At 47.9% G+C, this 21,186-nt stretch overlaps 1 protein-coding gene across 1 annotated transcript; it reads right to left on the bottom strand.

Annotated features, from left to right (window-relative positions):
* Positions 1–11,949: 11,949 nt before the first annotated feature.
* On the bottom strand, positions 11,950–20,605 carry KIAA2013 (KIAA2013 ortholog). Its single transcript, XM_018571284.1, has 3 exons — positions 19,577–20,605; positions 17,080–17,933; positions 11,950–11,974 (listed from the first exon to the last, which is right to left on the bottom strand). Exons 1-3 carry the CDS (start codon positions 20,529–20,531, stop codon positions 11,957–11,959), a joined length of 1,827 nt encoding a protein of 608 aa, XP_018426786.1. The 5' UTR covers positions 20,532–20,605; the 3' UTR covers positions 11,950–11,956.
* Between the last annotated feature and the right edge of the window lie 581 nt (positions 20,606–21,186).

Genomic DNA, 21,186 nt, shown 5'->3' with positions numbered 1-21,186 from the left:
TACATGATTGTATCATCTCTGAGAGAGAATCTCAGTCCAAGACATAGATGGTAGCCCTGGATGATACCTAAAGAAAGATGGTGCCGTCCTTCCGGAGCGCAAAGCAGATAATGTCTCCATCAGAGGGGAATACTATGAGAGGTAATGAATACCGGGAAGTGTTACACAATACATGGACTCAATATGAAGAAAGATATGTGATGCCAGGGCTGCTCTAAATGTACCGCACTCACATCCCTTGAAGGGCCCCCATGGAACCCCAAAAATATACATTTAATGGTTACGCCCACTTCCGCGCCAGGTAGCCTGTTATTGGTCAGTGGGAAGGCTTATTATACAAGTGGCGGTAAAGGACGGGGGCCAACGTCAGCAATGCAATCAATATTCCAGCCACACAGCACAGCAAGGTTTTCATAGCTCCTGTAGAGTCCTCCGGCCGCCTCTAGTGGGACTCATGTCACTCCTCTGGGCAGCGCACGGATCTGTAGCCGAGTACAGGTACACTTTAATACAGATGGCGTCACAGCCGCTGTCACTTAAAGGCGGGCTCCCTATAAAGGGTGTCGTAGGGCAGCTGTATGGTGGGACGCACCTTATAGACATTGAATGACTCGATCCGGGTGTCAAAACACACGTACAGATTATTCAGCATCTCCACCACCTGCAGCGGGGTGCACGAGGCCGATATGGAGGTGAAGCCCACAACGTCCGAGAAGAATATGGTGACCTGGGGGGGGAGGGGAGACATTGAATGACGGAGAAGATGTGAAAACAGAATATAAAGCAGAACTCCGGCTATACAGATAAATCCACCGATAATACACACGTGTGACCCGCTTTACCTGCGAAGGGATCGGTACGTCTTTAGTCATCTTTGTAGGATGAGGAGAGCGCCAGATGTGGGTTTGGCAGTCCGTTTCTACCTTTATCTTCGTGGGAGTAAAAAAGCACCCTGACTCGCTACTTCTCTCAAGAGCCCTCAGACTTGATGCAAGCAGTGGGCGGTGCTTTTGGGAGGAGTTATGCAAATATCAAAATGCCATGATGGGTGGGTGTCAGTCTGGACAAGTAAGCATTCCTAGACAGGCTGTATTTGCATGCAGATTGCCTTAGGTAATGCCCCCATGTAATACTGAGCCTCCATGATTGACAGAACAGAAACCCAATGAATGAAAGGGGCGGGGCCAATGACAGTCAGGCTGGGGAGGAAAGACTAGATGATCCTAAATGTCCACCAGCCAGGAAATGAGGCGGGCTCTCTCTGACTTGGGGAAGGGAAGGGAAGGAGTGAGGTCAGATAGAAGACTGAAGGGTAGGACGGAGGTCAGATAGAAGACTGAAGGGTAGGACGGAGGTCAGATAGAAGACTGAAGGGAAGGACGGAGGTCAGATAGAAGACTGAAGGGGAGGACGGAGGTCAGATAGAAGACTGAAGGGGATGACGGAGGTCAGATAGAAGACTGAAGGGAAGGACGGAGGTCAGATAGAAGACTGAAGGGAAGGACGGAGGTCAGATAGAAGACTGAAGGGAAGGACGGAGGTCAGATAGAAGACTGAAGGGAAGGACGGAGGTCAGATAGAAGACTGAAGGGAAGGACGGAGGTCAGATAGAAGACTGAAGGGAAGGACTGAGGTCAGATATAAGACTGAAGGGAAGAACGGAGGTCAGATAGAAGACTGAAGGGAAGGACGGAGGTCAGATAGAAGACTGAAGGGAAGGACGGAGGTCAGATAGAAGACTGAAGGGAAGGACGGAGGTCAGATAGAAGACTGAAGGGAAGGACGGAGGTCAGATAGAAGACTGAAGGGAAGGACGGAGGTCAGATAGAAGACTGAAGGGAAGGACGGAGGTCAGATAGAAGACTGAAGGGAAGGACGGAGGTCAGATAGAAGACTGAAGGGAAGGACGGAGGTCAGATAGAAGACTGAAGGGAAGGACGGAGGTCAGATAGAAGACTGAAGGGAAGGACGGAGGTCAGATAGAAGACTGAAGGGAAGGACGGAGGTCAGATAGAAGACTGAAGGGAAGGACGGAGGTCAGATAGAAGACTGAAGGGAAGGACGGAGGTCAGATAGAAGACTGAAGGGAAGGACGGAGGTCAGATAGAAGACTGAAGGGAAGGACGGAGGTCAGATAGAAGACTGAAGGGAAGGACGGAGGTCAGATAGAAGACTGAAGGGAAGGACGGAGGTCAGATAGAAGACTGAAGGGAAGGACGGAGGTCAGATAGAAGACTGAAGGGAAGGACGGAGGTCAGATAGAAGACTGAAGGGAAGGACGGAGGTCAGATAGAAGACTGAAGGGAAGGACGGAGGTCAGATAGAAGACTGAAGGGAAGGACGGAGGTCAGATAGAAGACTGAAGGGAAGGACGGAGGTCAGATAGAAGACTGAAGGGAAGGACGGAGGTCAGATAGAAGACTGAAGGGAAGGACGGAGGTCAGATAGAAGACTGAAGGGAAGGACGGAGGTCAGATAGAAGACTGAAGGGGAGGAGAGAGGTCAGATAGAAGGCTGAAGGGGAGGCTGGAGTTCTGCTTCAAACCTAATCCCAATAAAACCTTATTGCCTGATTCCTGTGTGTGGTTGGAGTCTCCCCCTCTGATGAGCGGTAATGAGCCTCTGTCATTATCTGTGAGCACTGAGACTCGTCCTGCACATTGTTTCCTGAATATTGGCAATTACACGCGCAGTGTTCTCCAGCTCCGATCACCGCGGTGCACAAACACGACGCATTGTGGAGACATCGCCAGGGGTGGAGGAGAGCAATTATCTGAAGTGCTAGAAAAACAGATGGTGATTCCCGTAACACTTTTATATGAAGCGATTCTCCACCATCCGTCACAGAGCAACCGAACAGAGGCAAAGCTACCGACAGAGGGGGGGACTTAGGGCTGCAACCAAGTCATCGATTATGAGAATATTTGTCAAATACACTCATTATTGATTAGTTGGTTGGGGGGCTGGGGAAGAGAGGGAGAGAGAGGTGGAGAGAGAGCGAGGGGGGAGAGAGAGAGGTGGAGAGAGAGGGGAGAGAGAGAGAGAGGGGAGAGAGAGAGAGAGGGGAGAGAGAGAGAGAGGGGAGAGAGAGAGAGAGGGGAGAGAGAGAGAGAGGGGAGAGAGAGAGAGAGGGGAGAGAGAGAGAGAGGGGAGAGAGAGAGAGAGGGGAGAGAGAGAGAGAGGGGAGAGAGAGAGAGAGGGGAGAGAGAGAGAGAGGGGAGAGAGAGAGAGAGGGGAGAGAGAGAGAGAGGGGAGAGAGAGAGAGAGGGGAGAGAGAGAGAGAGGGGAGAGAGAGAGAGAGGGGAGAGAGAGAGAGAGGGGAGAGAGAGAGAGAGGGGAGAGAGAGAGAGAGGGGAGAGAGAGAGAGAGGGGAGAGAGAGAGAGAGGGGAGAGAGAGAGAGAGGGGAGAGAGAGAGAGAGGGGAGAGAGAGAGAGAGGGGAGAGAGAGAGAGAGGGGAGAGAGAGAGAGAGGGGAGAGAGAGAGAGAGGGGAGAGAGAGAGAGAGGGGAGAGAGAGAGAGAGGGGAGAGAGAGAGAGAGGGGAGAGAGAGAGAGAGGGGAGAGAGAGAGAGAGGGGAGAGAGAGAGAGAGGGGAGAGAGAGAGAGAGGGGAGAGAGAGAGAGAGGGGAGAGAGAGAGAGAGGGGAGAGAGAGAGAGAGGGGAGAGAGAGAGAGAGGGGAGAGAGAGAGAGAGGGGAGAGAGAGAGAGAGGGGAGAGAGAGAGAGAGGGGAGAGAGAGAGAGAGGGGAGAGAGAGAGAGAGGGGAGAGAGAGAGAGAGGGGAGAGAGAGAGAGAGGGGAGAGAGAGAGAGAGGGGAGAGAGAGAGAGAGGGGAGAGAGAGAGAGAGGGGAGAGAGAGAGAGAGGGGAGAGAGAGAGAGAGGGGAGAGAGAGAGAGAGGGGAGAGAGAGAGAGAGGGGAGAGAGAGAGAGAGGGGAGAGAGAGAGAGAGGGGAGAGAGAGAGAGAGGGGAGAGAGAGAGAGAGGGGAGAGAGAGAGAGAGGGGAGAGAGAGAGAGAGGGGAGAGAGAGAGAGAGGGGAGAGAGAGAGAGAGGGGAGAGAGAGAGAGAGGGGAGAGAGAGAGAGAGGGGAGAGAGAGAGAGAGGGGAGAGAGAGAGAGAGGGGAGAGAGAGAGAGAGGGGAGAGAGAGAGAGAGGGGAGAGAGAGAGAGAGGGGAGAGAGAGAGAGAGGGGAGAGAGAGAGAGAGGGGAGAGAGAGAGAGAGGGGAGAGAGAGAGAGAGGGGAGAGAGAGAGAGAGGGGAGAGAGAGAGAGAGGGGAGAGAGAGAGAGAGGGGAGAGAGAGAGAGAGGGGAGAGAGAGAGAGAGGGGAGAGAGAGAGAGAGGGGGAGAGAGAGAGAGGGGGAGAGAGAGAGAGGTGGAGAGAGATATTTTTTTTAATGCAACTAATTTATTGGGGGGAACAGTGATGTATGAGCCGAGTTCAGCCATTGGTCAATATTAGCCGCAATAATATTGTACCAGTGATCTCAGTGATGTCGCCAAGGTCACTTGTATGCAACCTGCAGGTCTGCCATTCTCCATGGAGGGAGGGGGGGGGCTGTGGGTAGTGGGGCGCATTGAGGAACCTAGCCTTGGGGCAGCAGAGAGAGTAAATCCGGCCCTGCCGATAAGTCTAACAAAACTAGAGTCTTCCCTTTAAGTGTTGCCATTATAATTTTTTTCGCCCCCACCTACCTGATCGTAGCTTTCCGCCTCTACGTGCTTGTTCTTCCGGAGCTGCTTGGCTACAGATTTCGGCAACATTTGATGGAGGAGGTCCTCCGCCAAACGCCTCTCTTTTTTCAGGTCCTCTGTCCTTTCCTTCAGGTTCTGAGCATAGTTCTGAATCCACTCGGTCATCTGTTTAAAGGACACTAGGACAATGGGGTAAATAAGACACGACACAGTCAGGAGAGTCACCTTAAGGCTAAGGGTGGACAAGATGTTTTTGGATTTGCTGCTGAGCTTTTTGTAACCTTCCCGATAAAAGCATTCTTGGAGAGCCGCTAGACCACCGACCAAGGCACGATGGCCAAACAATGAAACATTGAAGGATGGCGTAAAAAAACAGATATTGTGGAACTTGGTCAAAAAACTAGATGCATTGTGACTCTCCACCCAACATCCGCATAGGGCATCTGATGTATACAAGGCATAATTTAGCATAGTATGAGCTTGGAACTCCGGTGGCTGAAGATTTGTAGAAGGAGCAGAACCATTGGTGCAAAGTATCTCTTCCTTGGTTCTTATCAGAATATGCAAAGAAAGAACATCCGCCCAACCGTGGTTTGTCTTCATTATGTCTAGGTCTTCGTTGAGGTCAAAAAACTTGTCCAATATCTCGGAAATAATGGATGACAACCAATCCTTCAGGTCAACCTGGTTTACGTTTTCAAAGCTTACCAGTACTGTGTCTATTAAAATCTCACAGAAGTGGCCAACGTCGGCCGCGTCCTCGCAGGTCTCCGAATATAAGTCCTGGGCCTTGTCGCAAAACGATCGCATGTTTTTCAATAGCAGGGTCTGACGGCCTGTCAAGTTCCTGTGGTCCCAACAGCAGAAGGTCCTCTGCTCTTGAAGGAACTCTATGAATTTTATGGCTATGAGGTCTGTGCAGGATGAGAAGGCTCGAAGGGCAGCTTCCGTGTTCCTCCACTCCTTTATACAGTCTCGTAAGTCGATGGAGATGGAACCGAGAAGAGTGAGTAGGGAGACCATACAAGCCCCTAATATCCTTCGGACGGTTGGACTGCTTCCAGACGTACACGGGGGTGCGGACCTGGGAAGTTGTACAGAAAAAGGGAGACTCTAGATTTCGTTGATAAACCTTTGTGAAATAAAAACTGTCTTGTGTTCTTTCACATCAGCCAACCAGATTCAGAGGCCCAGCTTCCAGCTGTCTCCCTTCCCCCCCCTGGCTGCAGCTTTGTCACTAGTAGGCGAAAGCCATTCGCTTTATAATAACCAGACGTGTAAGCTGCGGAAAAATTCGGTTCGGATATTTCAGAATTTGTGATTCGAATCCGAAATTCAATTCGGTTCAGGTTTCGGATTTGGACGAAATCTGAACTTTGTTAGTTTCGGATGAGTTTACGAACGTATATTCATTACAACTACCATAGAAAACCATATAAAGATAGTAATACTAAAGCTGAGGCTCCCAGACCCCAATGGCACCCGGGATCTGAATTTTCCAATTGCATTTGGGAGCTCCGGAATGCCATTTGGGTCTGGGAGCCTCAGCTTTAGTAATATATCGTATTTTGCGCTCCATAACACGCACCTGACCTTAAGATGTGGGGTAGGGTTCTGTGTAGTTCCTGAAAGCTGAGACAGGTGGCGCTGTGATTACAGCGCCACGGTCTCAATGATCACACAAAGCAAACAAAGAATGGACGTCTTCGTCTGCACTACGGGCTCTATGGTGAGCTCCTATACCATGGTCACGGGTCCCCCAGACCCCAAAAACCACTTGTATGATGAGCGGCGGCTCCACACTATACATTTAGCTCTGCTTGTCAGGGGCAGGGCTAAATGTACAAAAAAACTACTCGCCCGGCGCCCGAAACTGCATGTCCCGGGCGAGTAGTTTTATAGCTAATCTGCCTGCAAACATCAGGTGGTCATAATAATCTAGCCACTCAGTGTATATAATAATCCGGCCACTCAGTGTATATAATAATCCGGCCACTCGGTGTATATAATAATCTGGCCACTCAGTGTATATAATAATCTGGCCACTCAGTGTATATAATAATCTGGCCACTCAGTGTATATAATAATCTGGCCACTCAGTGTATATAATAATCCGGCCACTCAGTGTATAGTTACACAGTCATGTAAAAAAAGAAACACAGGTCATTCAAACCAACATTGATCCAGATAAATAACCCTCATAATATGCGATCTAATTTGCTCTAACGGGTTTTTGATCCCCCCAAAGGCAGTCAGATTATTCTCCGGAATAACATTCTCCCGTGGAGAATCAGCCTTCAAGTCTTGAACGCTTTTGCATTGATGTTTCCGAGCTGACGATTCTCATTCTCAGTAATCGGAGCACCGAGTACTGTGCCGAGGCTGCAAAGCGAGTTCAGAACCAGAGCCACCACATCTGGTAAATACATTTTAAATAAAACAATATCGCTACTTTTAGGTTGTTTTTTTTAATTATTATTTCAAACCTACGGAGCCGCATCTGAAAATATTTAAGGTCATTGGCCATCAAACGTTCACATTGATAGTGTTGATGCTGCTTGTACAGTATAGCTGCATAAACCAGTTATATTTTAGACTTCACTGAGGATACAAAATAGAAAAAAAGTTTCAGAAGCCTTAAAAAGTTGCACAAAAAAAAAGTAAAAAATAGGCCGTGGGGACCGGGCATTATATGTGCTAGAGAAGCTCCATGTAATAGGCATGCTCGGACTTGTGGTGCCCCAGCCATTTGCAGCTTGAGCAGTACAATGCTAAGACTTTATTGCCAAGCCAGGCACATCCTGCTCCCCTCAATGGGACTTCACATCATCCTAGGAGCCACTATACTGATTCCCGGCTTCAAATTGTAATGATACAAAAGCCGAGGAGCCGCAGCAAGTCCGCAATGGAGCCTCGCCGGGTGCTGGTAGGTGGCACTTACCTGCAGTCCTGGCAGATGTTCTCAATGTCGCTCCTTCTCTGCCCCTTCGTAGACATCTTGCTGTGAATCAGGTTGATTTTGCTCTTCAGGGAGGCAGAGGACAAGGCGGCGGAGGGGAAGAGGTCACTTTTCTCACTCCTATGGGCTCCTGACATGGCAGACGAGTTTGGATATTGCAGAGTTTCCTAGCTGGAGCACACCGCACATCCAACAGCGAATGTAGACGCTGCTCTGTCCTGGAGTACAAAGGAGAAGCGCTGCGTAGGCTCATTACAGGGCAATTCATTATCATCAGCCCCGGTCTTCTCAGGGATCTAGAGTACCCGAGTACACCGCCAACAGCAATTCATAACACAATTATCGAATAATGGGAACCCAATGCATTCACTTCATTTCCTTTTTGAAATCATTTTGTATGAACGAATGTTTAGTGATTTAAGGAACATCTGCGCCTTTGTAAACGGAACACGACAATTCATATTGTGCTCCTCGGGCCCGAATGCTTCACACTCAGCAGCTTGCAGTCCTCAATCCGCCAATCTGCGGAACGTCCCAGCAGTGTAACCGAGAGGCTTAAAGTGACGCCAAACTCCGGAGATAAATCTTAAAAATACATTCAGGAACCTTCGTAACAGACGTAGCCCCCCTCCAGAAGGAAGGACAGTGTCAGAGATGATTGGAGGATCTACAGCCGAGCGATACACAAATAAGATACATTGTTGCTCATAGTGAAGGTTCTTGAATGTATTTTTAAGATTTAAAGGAGAACAATGAGGGGGGTGCTTTTCACTCACCTCATAGTTCTAGCCGACCTGTGACAATGAGCCCTAACCCCATAGTTCTCCTTTAACTCCTGAGTCTGGTGTCACTTTAACAATGTAGAGTTATCCAAATAGATCAGAACATTCCAAGACCACAAGTGCGATTTGAACCACCGTCGGTGACATCTCTCCTCCTCAGATCACAGAACGACTTGGGTCAAACATTGACTTGTGTGAATCCAAAAGGATAGATCATGTAAATCAGAAACGAATCCACTCGGTGTCCTGAGACGTTCACACCTCTCACCCACATAAATATTCCTTTTATAAAAATAAACACACAAACCAAGATTTGAAAGGTCGGATTTAATTATAAACAGATTTACAAATCCACTCTTCAGTCAGCAGAATATCCGTGCGAGTATAAACAAGCGCTTTCCCCCAATAAACACAAAACCCGCTACATTGTGTGAAGATATTAATTCCTTGGCATTTGTTCAAAACGTTTACATCATCTGCGATCAAAATATTCACAACTATTCACATAATAAATTAAAAGAATACGCTTCACAACCATAAGAGAGAGATATTGTAAGATGCTCCCGGCCCACCGAATAAATAAGAAAGCAGCCATTTTGCAGGTTATACTCGGACTAACGGTGGTTCCTGATATCTCTTCTAGCAAGTGACAAGAGGCGAGGCTCATGGCTGAGGATTGACGCTCCTTGGTGATGAGCCCAGGGGCTTAAAGTGACACTACACTCAGGGGTTAAACCTTAAAAATCCACTTGAGAACCTTAAAAAGGAGAACTATGAGGTGACGTGTGACAATGAGACTGTCACGGGTCGGCTCAATAGATCGGGAAGTGAGCAAACACATACCGGCGCTCGCTCACTTCTCGGTCATCTCCCTGCAGAGAGCCGTGACTGTCACTCACGGCTCCCTGCAGGGATTCCCCACCCTGTCTTCTCTGATCCTCCTGCACTGACTGGAGGAACGGACGGGGGAGGGTACAGCGGACTCTGCCTCTAGATAGGCAGAGCCAGCCGTCACTCACGCAGCTGGGTGGATCCAGACAGTAATGTCGGGATCCGTCCCAACTGCGGCGGTCTCAGTATACAGCGAGCTGTAGCTCCCTATATACTGAGCTTTGGGTCACAGGCGGACGCTAGTTTGTGTCCTCACATGACCCTTAGGAGAACTATGGGGAAAAACACTGACCCCATATTTCTCCTTTAACTATGAGCAACAATGTATCTTATTTGTGTATCACTCGGCTGTAGATCCTCCAATCATCTCTGAATTGGTGCTGACACTGTCCTTCCTTCTGGAGGGGTGGCTACGTCTGTTCTCCATGGTCCCTGTGTATGTTGTAAAGTACTCACCGCTCCAAGCTCCCCCCCCCCGGGATGGACTACAATCTCAATACAAATCAGTAAACTAAACATGAGATTGTAGTCTATCCCGGGAGTGAGCTTGGAGCGGTGACTAGTTGGTTGAAGCCCCTTGTCCTTTGATAGAAGCCATGTCCGCAACCCTTATCAAATAAGAATGTCTTTAGGAAGGGGGGGGGGCGGGGGACGACACATCAATATGGAATTTAGAAGCCAGTCTGTCCAATCCAGGAGTAAGCAGGATTTTCATTTTTAGGTGCCAGCTCCATAGCATTTTTAAGGAGCATTGGCTACCTGGCTCTTGGGATTTGTTCAGCACGGCCCTAAGGGTGGCTAACCGAGAGGAGCCTAACTGAAGACCAAGTGTGGGGCAACATCAAGGCCTCCTTGAACGGCTCTTTCCTCTTCAAAATGGCAAAAGCTCAACCGCAATAAATAGATCATTCACAAAGTTCCAACTACTTCTGGTGGACGAAAAACACCTTTTGGAGGACCCTATCTTCATCTGAGTGTCCCATGGGGGCTGGATTGAGCCACGGCTAACCTATCGCTTTGCCAGTTCATAAGAACAATGACATGTCTATGGGCGGGAGCCAACAGTCCTGACTAATCAGGAGGAAATATTGATCACATTGCACACAAACACTTTTGGATTCCCTGAGAGGAGCCAGTGCTGGAGCCTGGAGGTGTCTGGCTGAGCTACTTCTTACTCTCTTTAGAGGTCTACACACGAAGGGCATTTGGGCGTTCAATGTTTATGCCGAAATCTGCTGAAGTTCTCACTGTATGTTTGGATTGAATTGAATTTGGTTTAAACCCAATTAATAAAATCTCATTAAGATCCACCAGGTTACTGTCATTTCAAAAGAGGTCTTAAATCTTATTAAATCCACAGCTTTGATTAAAATAATCCCTGGCCCTACCATGAAGGACCTTATTAAGTTACTTCCCTGAAGGTTGTGCTCCTGCATTGTCATTCAGTCACATGCTACCCTGGTGGAGTCTACAAGCTGACACTCATTGCACAGACATGGTCCACCATTGCTACTAGGAATGCACCGATACAGTTTTTTGGCAACGAGTACCGATTATTTTTTTCCGGTACTCGCCGATACAGAGTACCGGTACCGTGTTCCCAGATTATCAGGAAGTCAGGTGGCAGATCATGACCTGTCACCCAGCTTCCTGATTGCCTGGGCACTGGCTTCACTTGCCGAGGCTAGTCTAGCAGCAAGTTACGAGGTGCTGTCCAGCTTCCTGATTGGCTAGGAAGCCGGCTTCATTTGTTCCTAGGCAGCCTGGCTTCCTGACCAATCAGGAAGCCGGTCATTACGTGCCGCCCAGCTTCCTGATTGGAAAGGAAGCTGACTCCATGCTCCCTCGGCACTGTGGGTCAGAGGGAGATCTCCCTCTGACCGGAAGTTCTGGTATCGGAAGTAAGTATTGAAGCTTTGGGCGAGTACTCGTCCAAATATTCGGTACCGGTGCCTCCCCAATTGCTACAATTCAGGAAGTTGGTCTAGTGCAGTGGTGGCGAACCTTGGCACTCCAGCTGTGCCAAAACTACAAATCCCAAGATGCATCTGCCTCTGGGAGTTATGTCTGTGGCTGTCAGAGCCTTGCAATGCCTCATGGGACTTGTAGTTCCAAAACAGCTGGAGTGCCAAGGTTCGCCATCACTGGCCTAGTGCAATGATGCGTTGCTGACGCTGGAGCAGCACAAAGGTAGGGGGAAAAAAAACAATCAATCTTTAACAAAACTAAAAGTCATCCAGAGAGGGATTAGATCTACTTTAGGTATATGTCAGGAGAACAAAGACGTCCCTAGGTCCTTCTTGTCAAATGAGAAGATGGATTCCCCAATTTCCTAGTCCAACTAGAGGCTATCTTCTTCCAAAACGATGGTTTTGGACACAAAATGGCCGCCTCTGGTGTACAAACCCGTTGCTGATTTTTCATATATTCGCAAATTTGAAAACACATAACAGAAAATGACTCACAAGGGCACTGCTCCGTGCTCAAGACGGGTACTTTGGTTCTAATTGTCACTTTAACGTTCCAGTCTCCACCCAAACTACCGGAGATGGCGGCTTCCAGTGGCAGTCCATCGCTCTTCCAGTTGCATAGGGAGGTTTGCATATGACCGATACTTTATTTTATTTTTTTCGCTCATAAAGTGTCATCTTCCTGTTCAACCAATAAGATATTTCGTTATTCAGCAGCTGATTAAAAAGAGTGCGATTCTGGACTATGCATAGCTACGCTTAAAATCAAATCAAAATTGGATTAACGCTCTATTGATTTCATGAAACAAATAACATTTCTGTAGGTGGGACTAGATCACGTTTGGGTATCCGCTTCTTTAAATAGTTCTTAAAGTGGACCTTCCATAGTAAAGGAAGGTCGGCTTTCTGCCCCCCCAAACACAAATAGCTTTAAAAAGCCGTCTGTAAACAAACGGTCCACCTGTCACTGTGCCTCACGCCAGAGCTGGGAGCTCAAAATCCTCTGAGAACCCACTCTAGCGCATTGTAAGAACGCATTCTCATGGGGTTTTGAGCTCACGCATGCTCGCCAAGTGGTGGCCTTCAGTGACAGTATTGCCCTATAAGTCTATTTATTTTTTATTTCTATATTTGCCCCAGGGCCCATAGACTCAAGTCACTTGTACTATATATACACCATTGTGTTCCATGCTGCAGGAAGCAGAAACGTAATGTAGGGAAATGGTTTTTCTGAAAATGAGAACCTAATAGCCATAGCAAGCCGTGCCATCAAGATGATCTACACTAAATGGCCGAAAGTATGCGGACTGCCCTCCATATTATGGTTTAGAAGTTTCCAGTGAAGGGTAAAGTTTATTCCACAACATACAAAGACATTGTAGACCATTGTGCTCCTCCAGCCTTGTGGTAACAGTTTGGTGAGGACCCTTTTCTGTCCCATGACTGCCCCCTGTGTGCAAAGCCAGCTCCATAGAGACATGGTGTGACCAGCTTGGTGGGGAGGAACCCGAGTGTCCTGTACAGAGACCCGACCTCAACCTTACTGGACACCTTTGGGGTGAATTGGAACCAGATCGCATGCTCGGTCTTCTCATCCAACATGGTTTAATGAGTTTGGTGTGGAGGAACTCGAATGTCCTGCACAGAGCTCCGGCCTCAACCCTACTGAGCACCTTTGGGATGAAATGGAACGACGATCGTGAGCCAAATCTTTTCATCTAACATCACTACCTGACCTCACAAATGGGCACAAATTCCCCCAAACACCCTCCAAAACCTCCACTCCTCTGGGAAAACCTTCCCAGAGGAGTGGAGGGTGTTGTAGCCACAAAGGGAGAGCCAACTTCATATAAATGGCCATGGTTTTGGAATGCGGTGTCCAACAAATGATTCCTATTAGGTGTGATGGTCAGGTGCCCACAAATTTTGCCTATGTAGCGGAACTCACAGAATCTCTATGACAGCATTGCAGATGGGGAGCGTGCATGTTCTATGAGGGAAAGCTTAGAAAGGTTTTTTTTAAACAGTTGATAAGCTTAAAGCAATTAGTAGGTCACTTCTCCAAAGAGAACCAGTCACAACATGGCTTATGCATGAATCTGAACACTTACAGGTTTATTAATAAAAGGGTGATGAGTTTGGGGAAGTGAACAATCTAGGACAACATAGCTGAACTGGAAAAATTCTCCAATTCAGTTCACTTTCCAGTTCAGCTATGTTGTCCTAGATTGTGCACTTCTCCTATCTTCTCACCCTTACAGACAGAAGAAAAGTCGGCCGCACACTGGATTCCGCTAGAATATTTTATTGGAGTTTGTACCACATCAATGGTGTCCTGCCCAAGGTTCGCCTCCTTTGAGGTACATCTCTACGACTAAGCCTGTGATTGGGTGAAATGCTTCAGAGGGGGGCGGACCTTGGGAGACACACCATTGATGTGGTACGAGCTTTAATAGAATATTCTAGCAGAATCCGGTGTGCAGCCAGCGTTTCTTCTGTTTGTATGGGCTCATATTGGACCAAGGACATGCTCCCAGTGGCAAGCACCTAATTCCTTCCCTGAGCCATGGAGGCGCGGGGCTTCCTTTGTGTGTCCTGCTTGGTTTTACAATCTAGATTTGTGCTAATATCCAGCTCTTCTTTTCAGAACATGACACTTCATCTGAGGTCATCTGAAGTCTGGCAGTTGCTGCGTGTTGGCTTACTGACCTTGCACACCACTTCCCAACAAGAGAGTGCAAATAGTATTAACAGCAGCAGATGAATGTAAAAAAAATATGGGGTCTGTTGTTGTGCATTCTCTGTTCGGAGACCGTGCATGAGGCCAGGCAGTGGACAAGACATTAGCTAGAAGTCTTCAGCTGACGTGTCAGACACAGATCATGTATAGTTAAATGTGACCGGTTCCCTTTAAATAGACAGAATACATATATCATGAAGAAAAGCAATTCAATAAGCAAATCAAAACCTTCCATGGAAAATGTCTTGTACAAAAGGAAGCAAATTGGGGGAAGCAGCAAACACACACTGCGGAAAGTTTCCAGGGAAAAGCAGAGCGTTAGAACAACAGAAATTGTTTCTACTGCCAGGATGCCACTATAATCATTTTTCATAGCAGGGTTAGGTTCTGAACTGCAGCCAGACCACATGAGAGAAGTGTAAATACCTTTCCTTCAGTAGAGCTATCAGCGGAAAATTCAGAGGCTCTGCAGCCTCCATCAGACTGCCGAATCCCGTAATGACGTAGGGGATCGGAGGATCGAACCTCAACGCATGGCGGGGAGCACAGGCAACCATATCAAATGCTTACAAATCTGATGGAGACAGCATTGCTCAAACAGAACGAAGGTAAAAGCCCCGGCCACCAAAGAAGCGAGTATACTACCTCTTCTATTACAGGGAACCTCCATTAGGAATTATTTGGGAAACTGACCATATAGTGCATATTCCTGCTTGCGGACAGTTACATTCTTAAAAGAAGAACTCCAGGAAGTTTTTATTAACCCTTGCAGTGGAGCAACCTCTCAACTGCAAGGGTTAAGTGCTCGTTTGTGTCTAGGTTCAAAGAAAATAAAAGTTATACAGTGGTACCTCGGTTCACGAACGTAATTTGTTCCACGATTCTGGTCGCGAACCGAATCAAAATTTCCCCATAAGGTTCGATGTATCATGCTGGATTGAATAATACTGTACAGTACTGTATGTGCTAAAAAGCTTCACAGCAAGTGTGCTCAGGTCTTTCTGCGACCGCGATCTCGGCTAGAGGAAGCCACGACCGTGTGTCAGAGCGGGGAAGATGATCGTGTTCCTCACCCGATGTGGAGTTCGCGAACTGAAGCAAAATTTTGCAGAACTTTCGTGAACCGAGGTATTACTGTACTCACCTGAAGCTCCGAGCCGGCTTCTTCTTAGACTGGTCCTTCCAGCCTCTCTTCCCCTCCTCTGCAGTGGTCTAGGGTCCAGTAAATCAACATCTATACACAGTGTATATACACTGGGGGGAATTTATCAAAACTGGAGCAGACAAAATCTGCAGCAGCTGTGCACGGCAACCAATCAGCTTCTCTCTCTCATTTTCAAAGCTTAACTGAACTGAAGAGAGAAGTGGATTGGTTGCCATGCACAGCTGCTGCAGATTTTGTCTGCTTCAGTTTTGATAAATTCCCTTCACAGTGTATAGATGTGAGGACGCTGAGGAATATTGCAATGCTGCAGGCAGGGGGAGACAGGCTGGAGGGAGCTCTGTGACAGCTGGCCGGCTCAGAGCTTCGGGTGAGTATACCTTTGTTATGTTAGCACCTAGATACAAAACGAGCACTTAATCCTTGCAGTGCAGGGGAAGTCCCACGGCAAGGGTTGATAAAAAAAACATTTAAAATAAAGTGAGTTTGTCACTTTGTTAATACCAGAGAAAAAAGCCTTAGGTGAACACTACCATTTTTTGGACTGGCAGCTGAGCACCAACTCGAAGATAGAGAAGCTGAATGTGTTCGGCTTTGCTGCTAATGACACCGCTACCCAGCCTGGGAACGCATCTTCAAACTCAGAACTGTCACACAGCCATTGCACCTCATCATAGATTCACTATAAACCCATTACCTGCTTGGGAGTTGCTATCCAGTACACAGATGGTACTTTTGCTTTGATAAATGGTGCAGATTGTGTTTAGCAAACTTTCAAAAAGCTACGCGATGCAACAGCTAAATTGGGAGGGGAACAAACATATGGAGAACCTATCAGTTCCTGTTACCTGTCAAGACTGGGCTCCCATCCACCTTTGAAGGATCTACAGACCAAGTTCAAAAGTAGAGCCAATTCCGGGGCAGACGTGTCCCTGTACAGGATACTATACATGTAGCACCACTTTCAGGGTTGGCCAATATAAGTAGCCACCCTCTTGACAAATACACTTTAATGAGCCTAGTTTGATGAGTTTTCACTTACTACAAACGAATAATTCTTTAATTGGTGATCTGGTACGTGGGATTTGCCTAAACCTGCCATGAATGAACAGCTCTTACTGCATATTATAGAATCACTGCCTTGCCTTATAGAATCTTTTGTCTTATACGATCTTTGTCATAGTTACGTAGACTATAGTGTAAGTTGACACTGCTGTTAAAGAGAACAAGAATAAACACGTATGCTCACAGTTGAAATGTTTTTCCTCAGCAAATTAGAACATTTGATTACACACTAAAGCAAATCACTAACTGCAATCTCAACCTTTTCTCAGTTTGAGTCCAAATATTTTAGTTTAGTACCCAAAAGTCAGTAAAAGGTACTTGTAACCCATGGCTGTATTCAGGCCTATGGCTGCCCCAATGTGAACCCAACGTTCAGCATCAAAAGACAGTTTTCTGCCACCAGTGTAAAGGAGCCGTCTCTTTCAGCTACTCGGTAGATTGGGCCTTGAGGTACCCTGTAGCTAATAACGGTTGCCTCTTAGGCTAAAAACACTTCTTAGCATAGGTTCTGTACACCAAAGTAACATCTCGTTTCCCCCAAAAAAATAAACAGAAAAATCCTGTCCCCGATTCTTTACAAAAACGTACTATGCGCATATCAAATGATCATACTGGAAGAGCTTAGAAAAAGAACGTCTTTCAGGAAAACGCAGGAAGTTCTGCAACTCTCAAGGCTTTTCATCGATGGAAACCGAAAAGAGAAACCCGCCACCACAAGCAAACACCAAGCAGGCTTTCTGAGCTACCTATTGGGTATCTCAAGCTAAGCAGAAGCCAGCAGACAGAACAAGCTCCGATCTACGCAGCAGCGTGTTTATACCTTACTCCGGAAGAGGGGCTTGGCCCCGGGGCCACAGTACTCATTGTAGATCAGCTTAAACAGGAACAGGTGGAAAAGTGTGATCAAAGAAGCCACGCTGAACCAGAAGAGGAAGGGCAGCCCTGGATACTGTTTGGCCATGTGCTCTTCGTGGGCCAAGATCTCCTTCAGGTGCAAGGTGTGCCTCAAGTCCTGCAGATGCGTCAGTTCCGTGGAGATATACAGCAATGGCGTTAACGGCTGAGTCACCAGTACGGGGAAAATATGTCCTCTGATCTCCGACGTCAGCTCCACCGGCTCGTTCAAACACCCGGCCTCGCAGGCGTACAGTTTCACCAGCTTGTCCTGGAACTTCACGGACACGTGAAGGTATGGCTTTTCGTCCTGATCGAGCAGGACAGCGAGATTGATAAGGTCCTTGTTGTAGCGTATTCCTCGGAGAGCGTAGCTGTTGTGAAGGACGTGCGGGTCAGACTGGAACTGTAGGTGGTTTTCCGTGAACTGCAGGCCACCGAAGCTAAGTATCATCCCCTGCATGAGTCCGTGGGCACCGGCCGCTACGAGGCTTTTGCAGCCTCTCTTTTGTAAGGTCAGCTTCCATAGGTCCCAGAGCTGGAGAACCTGGGTGATCCCCCCAAGCTTGCTTGGCCAGAGATTTTCGGCATGCATGCTGGCATGGCCGCTAAAACAGTGGTCGGCATAATTAAGCGTCAGCTCCATCTTTTCCCGCTCCTCGTTGCTTATAAGAGGGTCCACAAGAGGTGCTGGAGAGCAGGACAGCATGTAGTAAAGAGTGATGTTGATGGTGTCACTGGTGGGAGTGTGAGCATCTTTGATCTTTATCATCTCAATTCCTAAGAAGAACAAGAGTCATTGTTAGGTAAAGCAATGCAAATACACCGACACACCTTCATTTAGTTTAGCTGAAATACATGACAATACAGCCAGGATCTTTCCCGGCTGCAGTGTGGCTCTCATACATATGCTGACTTTGGGTCACAGGAGGGAGTTAGTAAATGTCTTCCTTTGACCCAAAAGAGAACTAAAAACAAAAAAGGGTTTGTCTTTAATTCTATTTAAGCCCATTTGTGGGTGAAACATGTCAGAGGATAAATTCCCCAGCCATCGATCATTGTTGTATTGCAGGGGTAGCAAACCTCCGGCCCTACAGCTCTGGTGGAACTACAAACCCCATGAGGCATTGCAAGATTCTCACAGACATGACTCCCGAAGAGAGATGCATCATGGGATTTGTAGTGTCACCACAGCTGGAGGACCGGAGGTTAGCTACCAATGTTGTATTGTGTTCTGAACATGGAATTGCTTCGCTGTGGCTGGAATAGTTTGGGGTGCTGAAGGTCTCTTTGCGTGTAGGCCTGATAGTGTTGTCAGTATACGCACCAGGCAGATTTACTGTGTTTGTGGAAACATTCACCGTGCTGCTGCGGGTTCTGGTTGAATCCAGCATGTGTGACCTTTCTTCACAAAACAGGACAAGAGCTCAGACATATTTCTATCAAATAAAAAGGACTACCGGATCCATCCAGGCATCTGCCTGCCGTGCTGCTGACAAAGAAAAAACACCTACAATACGATCCATAAAAAGGGTCAGTGTTTTGTGTTACCTGAGCACCTTCCCACAACACTAAAAGCAACATAATAAAACACAAATTGTGGGAATTGAATTGTGGATGAAGTAAGGTAACTGAATCTATTGGCACCTCCAGGACTGAGACATTTACAGTGTGGCCCTAGAGACACGGGCACTTAAAAAAAAAAACACAATGGTTTGCTAATGGCAATTGTTAGTTTCAGGAATAACTCCACTTTTCTGATCACATTTCATGTTACACCCATATTCAGTGTGTAACATGGTCACACACCCCACCACCACCCTCTTACCTCAATCATGGGGTTCTTTTACCCATAGGCTCCACTGATATTTTTTTTTAATGAATGGCACAGCCCCACCATGAATGGAGAGCCTACAGGGGGAAATTTATCAAAGCTGGAACACACACACACAATCTGGAGCAGTTGCCCATGGCAACCAATCAGCATCTTTCTTTGGTTTGCTCAGGTAAGATTTGGAAATGAGACAGAGAAGCTGATTGGTTGCAGTGCAAATCTGCTTCAGATTTTGTCTGCTCCGGTTTTGATCAATTCCCCTCTACAAGTCCTGTCAGCCATCGTGGTAGAGAGACCCATCGTCCTCGATGAAGTACAAGTGCGGCAATGGCAGCTTCATTGACACTTCTTCCTGTTCTGTAACTCAAAGTCTGTAGGTTGGTACAGACAAGGCCTGGGTGGAAGAGTCTGCAGGAGCCTGAGCGTTGCACCCGATCTGGCAGATGTTATTCGCATGGCACTAGCACCCCTACATGATACCGTTGAGTATCGGAAGTTCTTATACTCGTCATCGCCATCTATGGGCGTTAGATGGAACTTTTATAATTGAAGCCCTTTAATCTAAATAAAGACATAATTCCTTAATTACCTGAAACAAACAAATCAGACCATATCTGCTGATGCTCATTAAACAGGTCCTCCGCCCTCATCCGCATCACTTCCACCATCTCCTTCTTGGCGGCCTCCCGTAACTTGCTAAAAGTCTCTTCCAGTTTTCCAGAATCAATGGCCTCAGAAGTGTAAATAACGGACAAAAACGTCTCATCAAACTCGGATTTCGGGCTGATTTGCACCCTGCCGACCACCTTTTTGGTGGCAACCACCACCAGCATACTTTTCCCATCTTCTAACGAGACGCGTCCGGAGGACAGAAGAAACTGTCGGTCTTGGACCTTCTCCACGCTGCTGGAAAATTTTGCTCCAGCGAGCGGCTTCTGAGTAGCGATTTCGAACGCCACGACTCTGTCGCTCGGATTGGCGACGTGGATCCTCTGAAGGTACACGTGAGGGCGGCTTCTGTGGGCAAAGAAGTCCTCCCGGACGGAAACGCAGTCTCTGGCGGAGTCCGCCGCCTCGATCTGCAAACAGCGAACCGTCCGTATCAAACCCTCCTTGAGGAAGACGGCACTGGCGTGGACTTCCGCTGAGACACCTGAATGCTTTACGAAGGTCAGCGGGGGATAGTCCGACAAGTGAAGCGATACAGAAGAAGATGACACCCACAGGTTATTTTTCTGAACGTCAACGAGAAAAAGTCCGTTGCCAACCGTAGCTGGGCCTTGCAGTTTTGAGTCTTCGCCAGGATAGGAAACCATCACTATGTCCCCCTTCTCAGAAAGCGCCTTCCATTGCTTAGTCTGGGCTTGTAGGCAAGCTCCGGGAGCACCTCGAGGCTGAGCCGAGAACCACAAGGATCTATATGCTGGTCCAGAGGAGATATACCAGTAGATGATGAAAAGGAACCCCAAGACCACCAGGACTCTCCGAGCCCAGCTGCTGGACAGCAGTCCCGGGAATCCCTTAAGCCTCTGCTGCAGCCACATCTGGGATGCTTGTCTTGGACAATGCGAGAGAAGAAACGTTCCAACAGATGGATGGATTCAGTTCCTGGAGGCAGAAGGCATCCCTTCTCGGAGCACTAGGTCATTGTCGGGAGGACAGGCTGCACATCTCACATCTTTCAAGCCAGACGCAATGACGTCCTCTACAACCCGCTCCGCATAGGAACAAGCAGGTCACCTGCACTCCTCTGTCTGGTCTTTATGGCTGAGAACATTCAAACTCAACTCTCCTGAAACATGTCACTCGCCCGGATCCGCCCTGACAGTTCTAAACCTATAAAGTGAACCTAAAAACAGGTTCCTCCACCTTCAGTATGAGCCCCCGGCTCTAATTCACTGTTACTTTGCCCTCTGACCTTACTGTGCGGTTACAGAGACCCTGTCACCAATGAAGACCCCACATGGCTTCTCCAAGCCAAGATCCCCCCTGACCGTGAGTTACTTCTACTCTGCTCTTGGTTTAGATTCCACTTCCTCTTACAGAACACCGACTATAAGTTCAGACCCCACTCGGCCCAGGGAGACCCCACGGCGACCTCCCTCAGCCCAAGGTGGCCCCAAAGACACCCCACTTGGCCCAAGGAGACCACACGTGGCCAAGGACACCACACTCAGGCCAAAGACACCCCACTCGGCC

Source organism: Nanorana parkeri, unplaced genomic scaffold (genome assembly GCF_000935625.1).
Source record: "Nanorana parkeri isolate BGI_ZX_2015 unplaced genomic scaffold, ASM93562v1 scaffold1724, whole genome shotgun sequence".
Classification (NCBI taxonomy): Eukaryota; Metazoa; Chordata; class Amphibia; order Anura; family Dicroglossidae; genus Nanorana; species Nanorana parkeri.
Note: the sequence above shows the minus strand (reverse complement) of the source record. Positions and strands in the feature narration are given on the sequence as shown.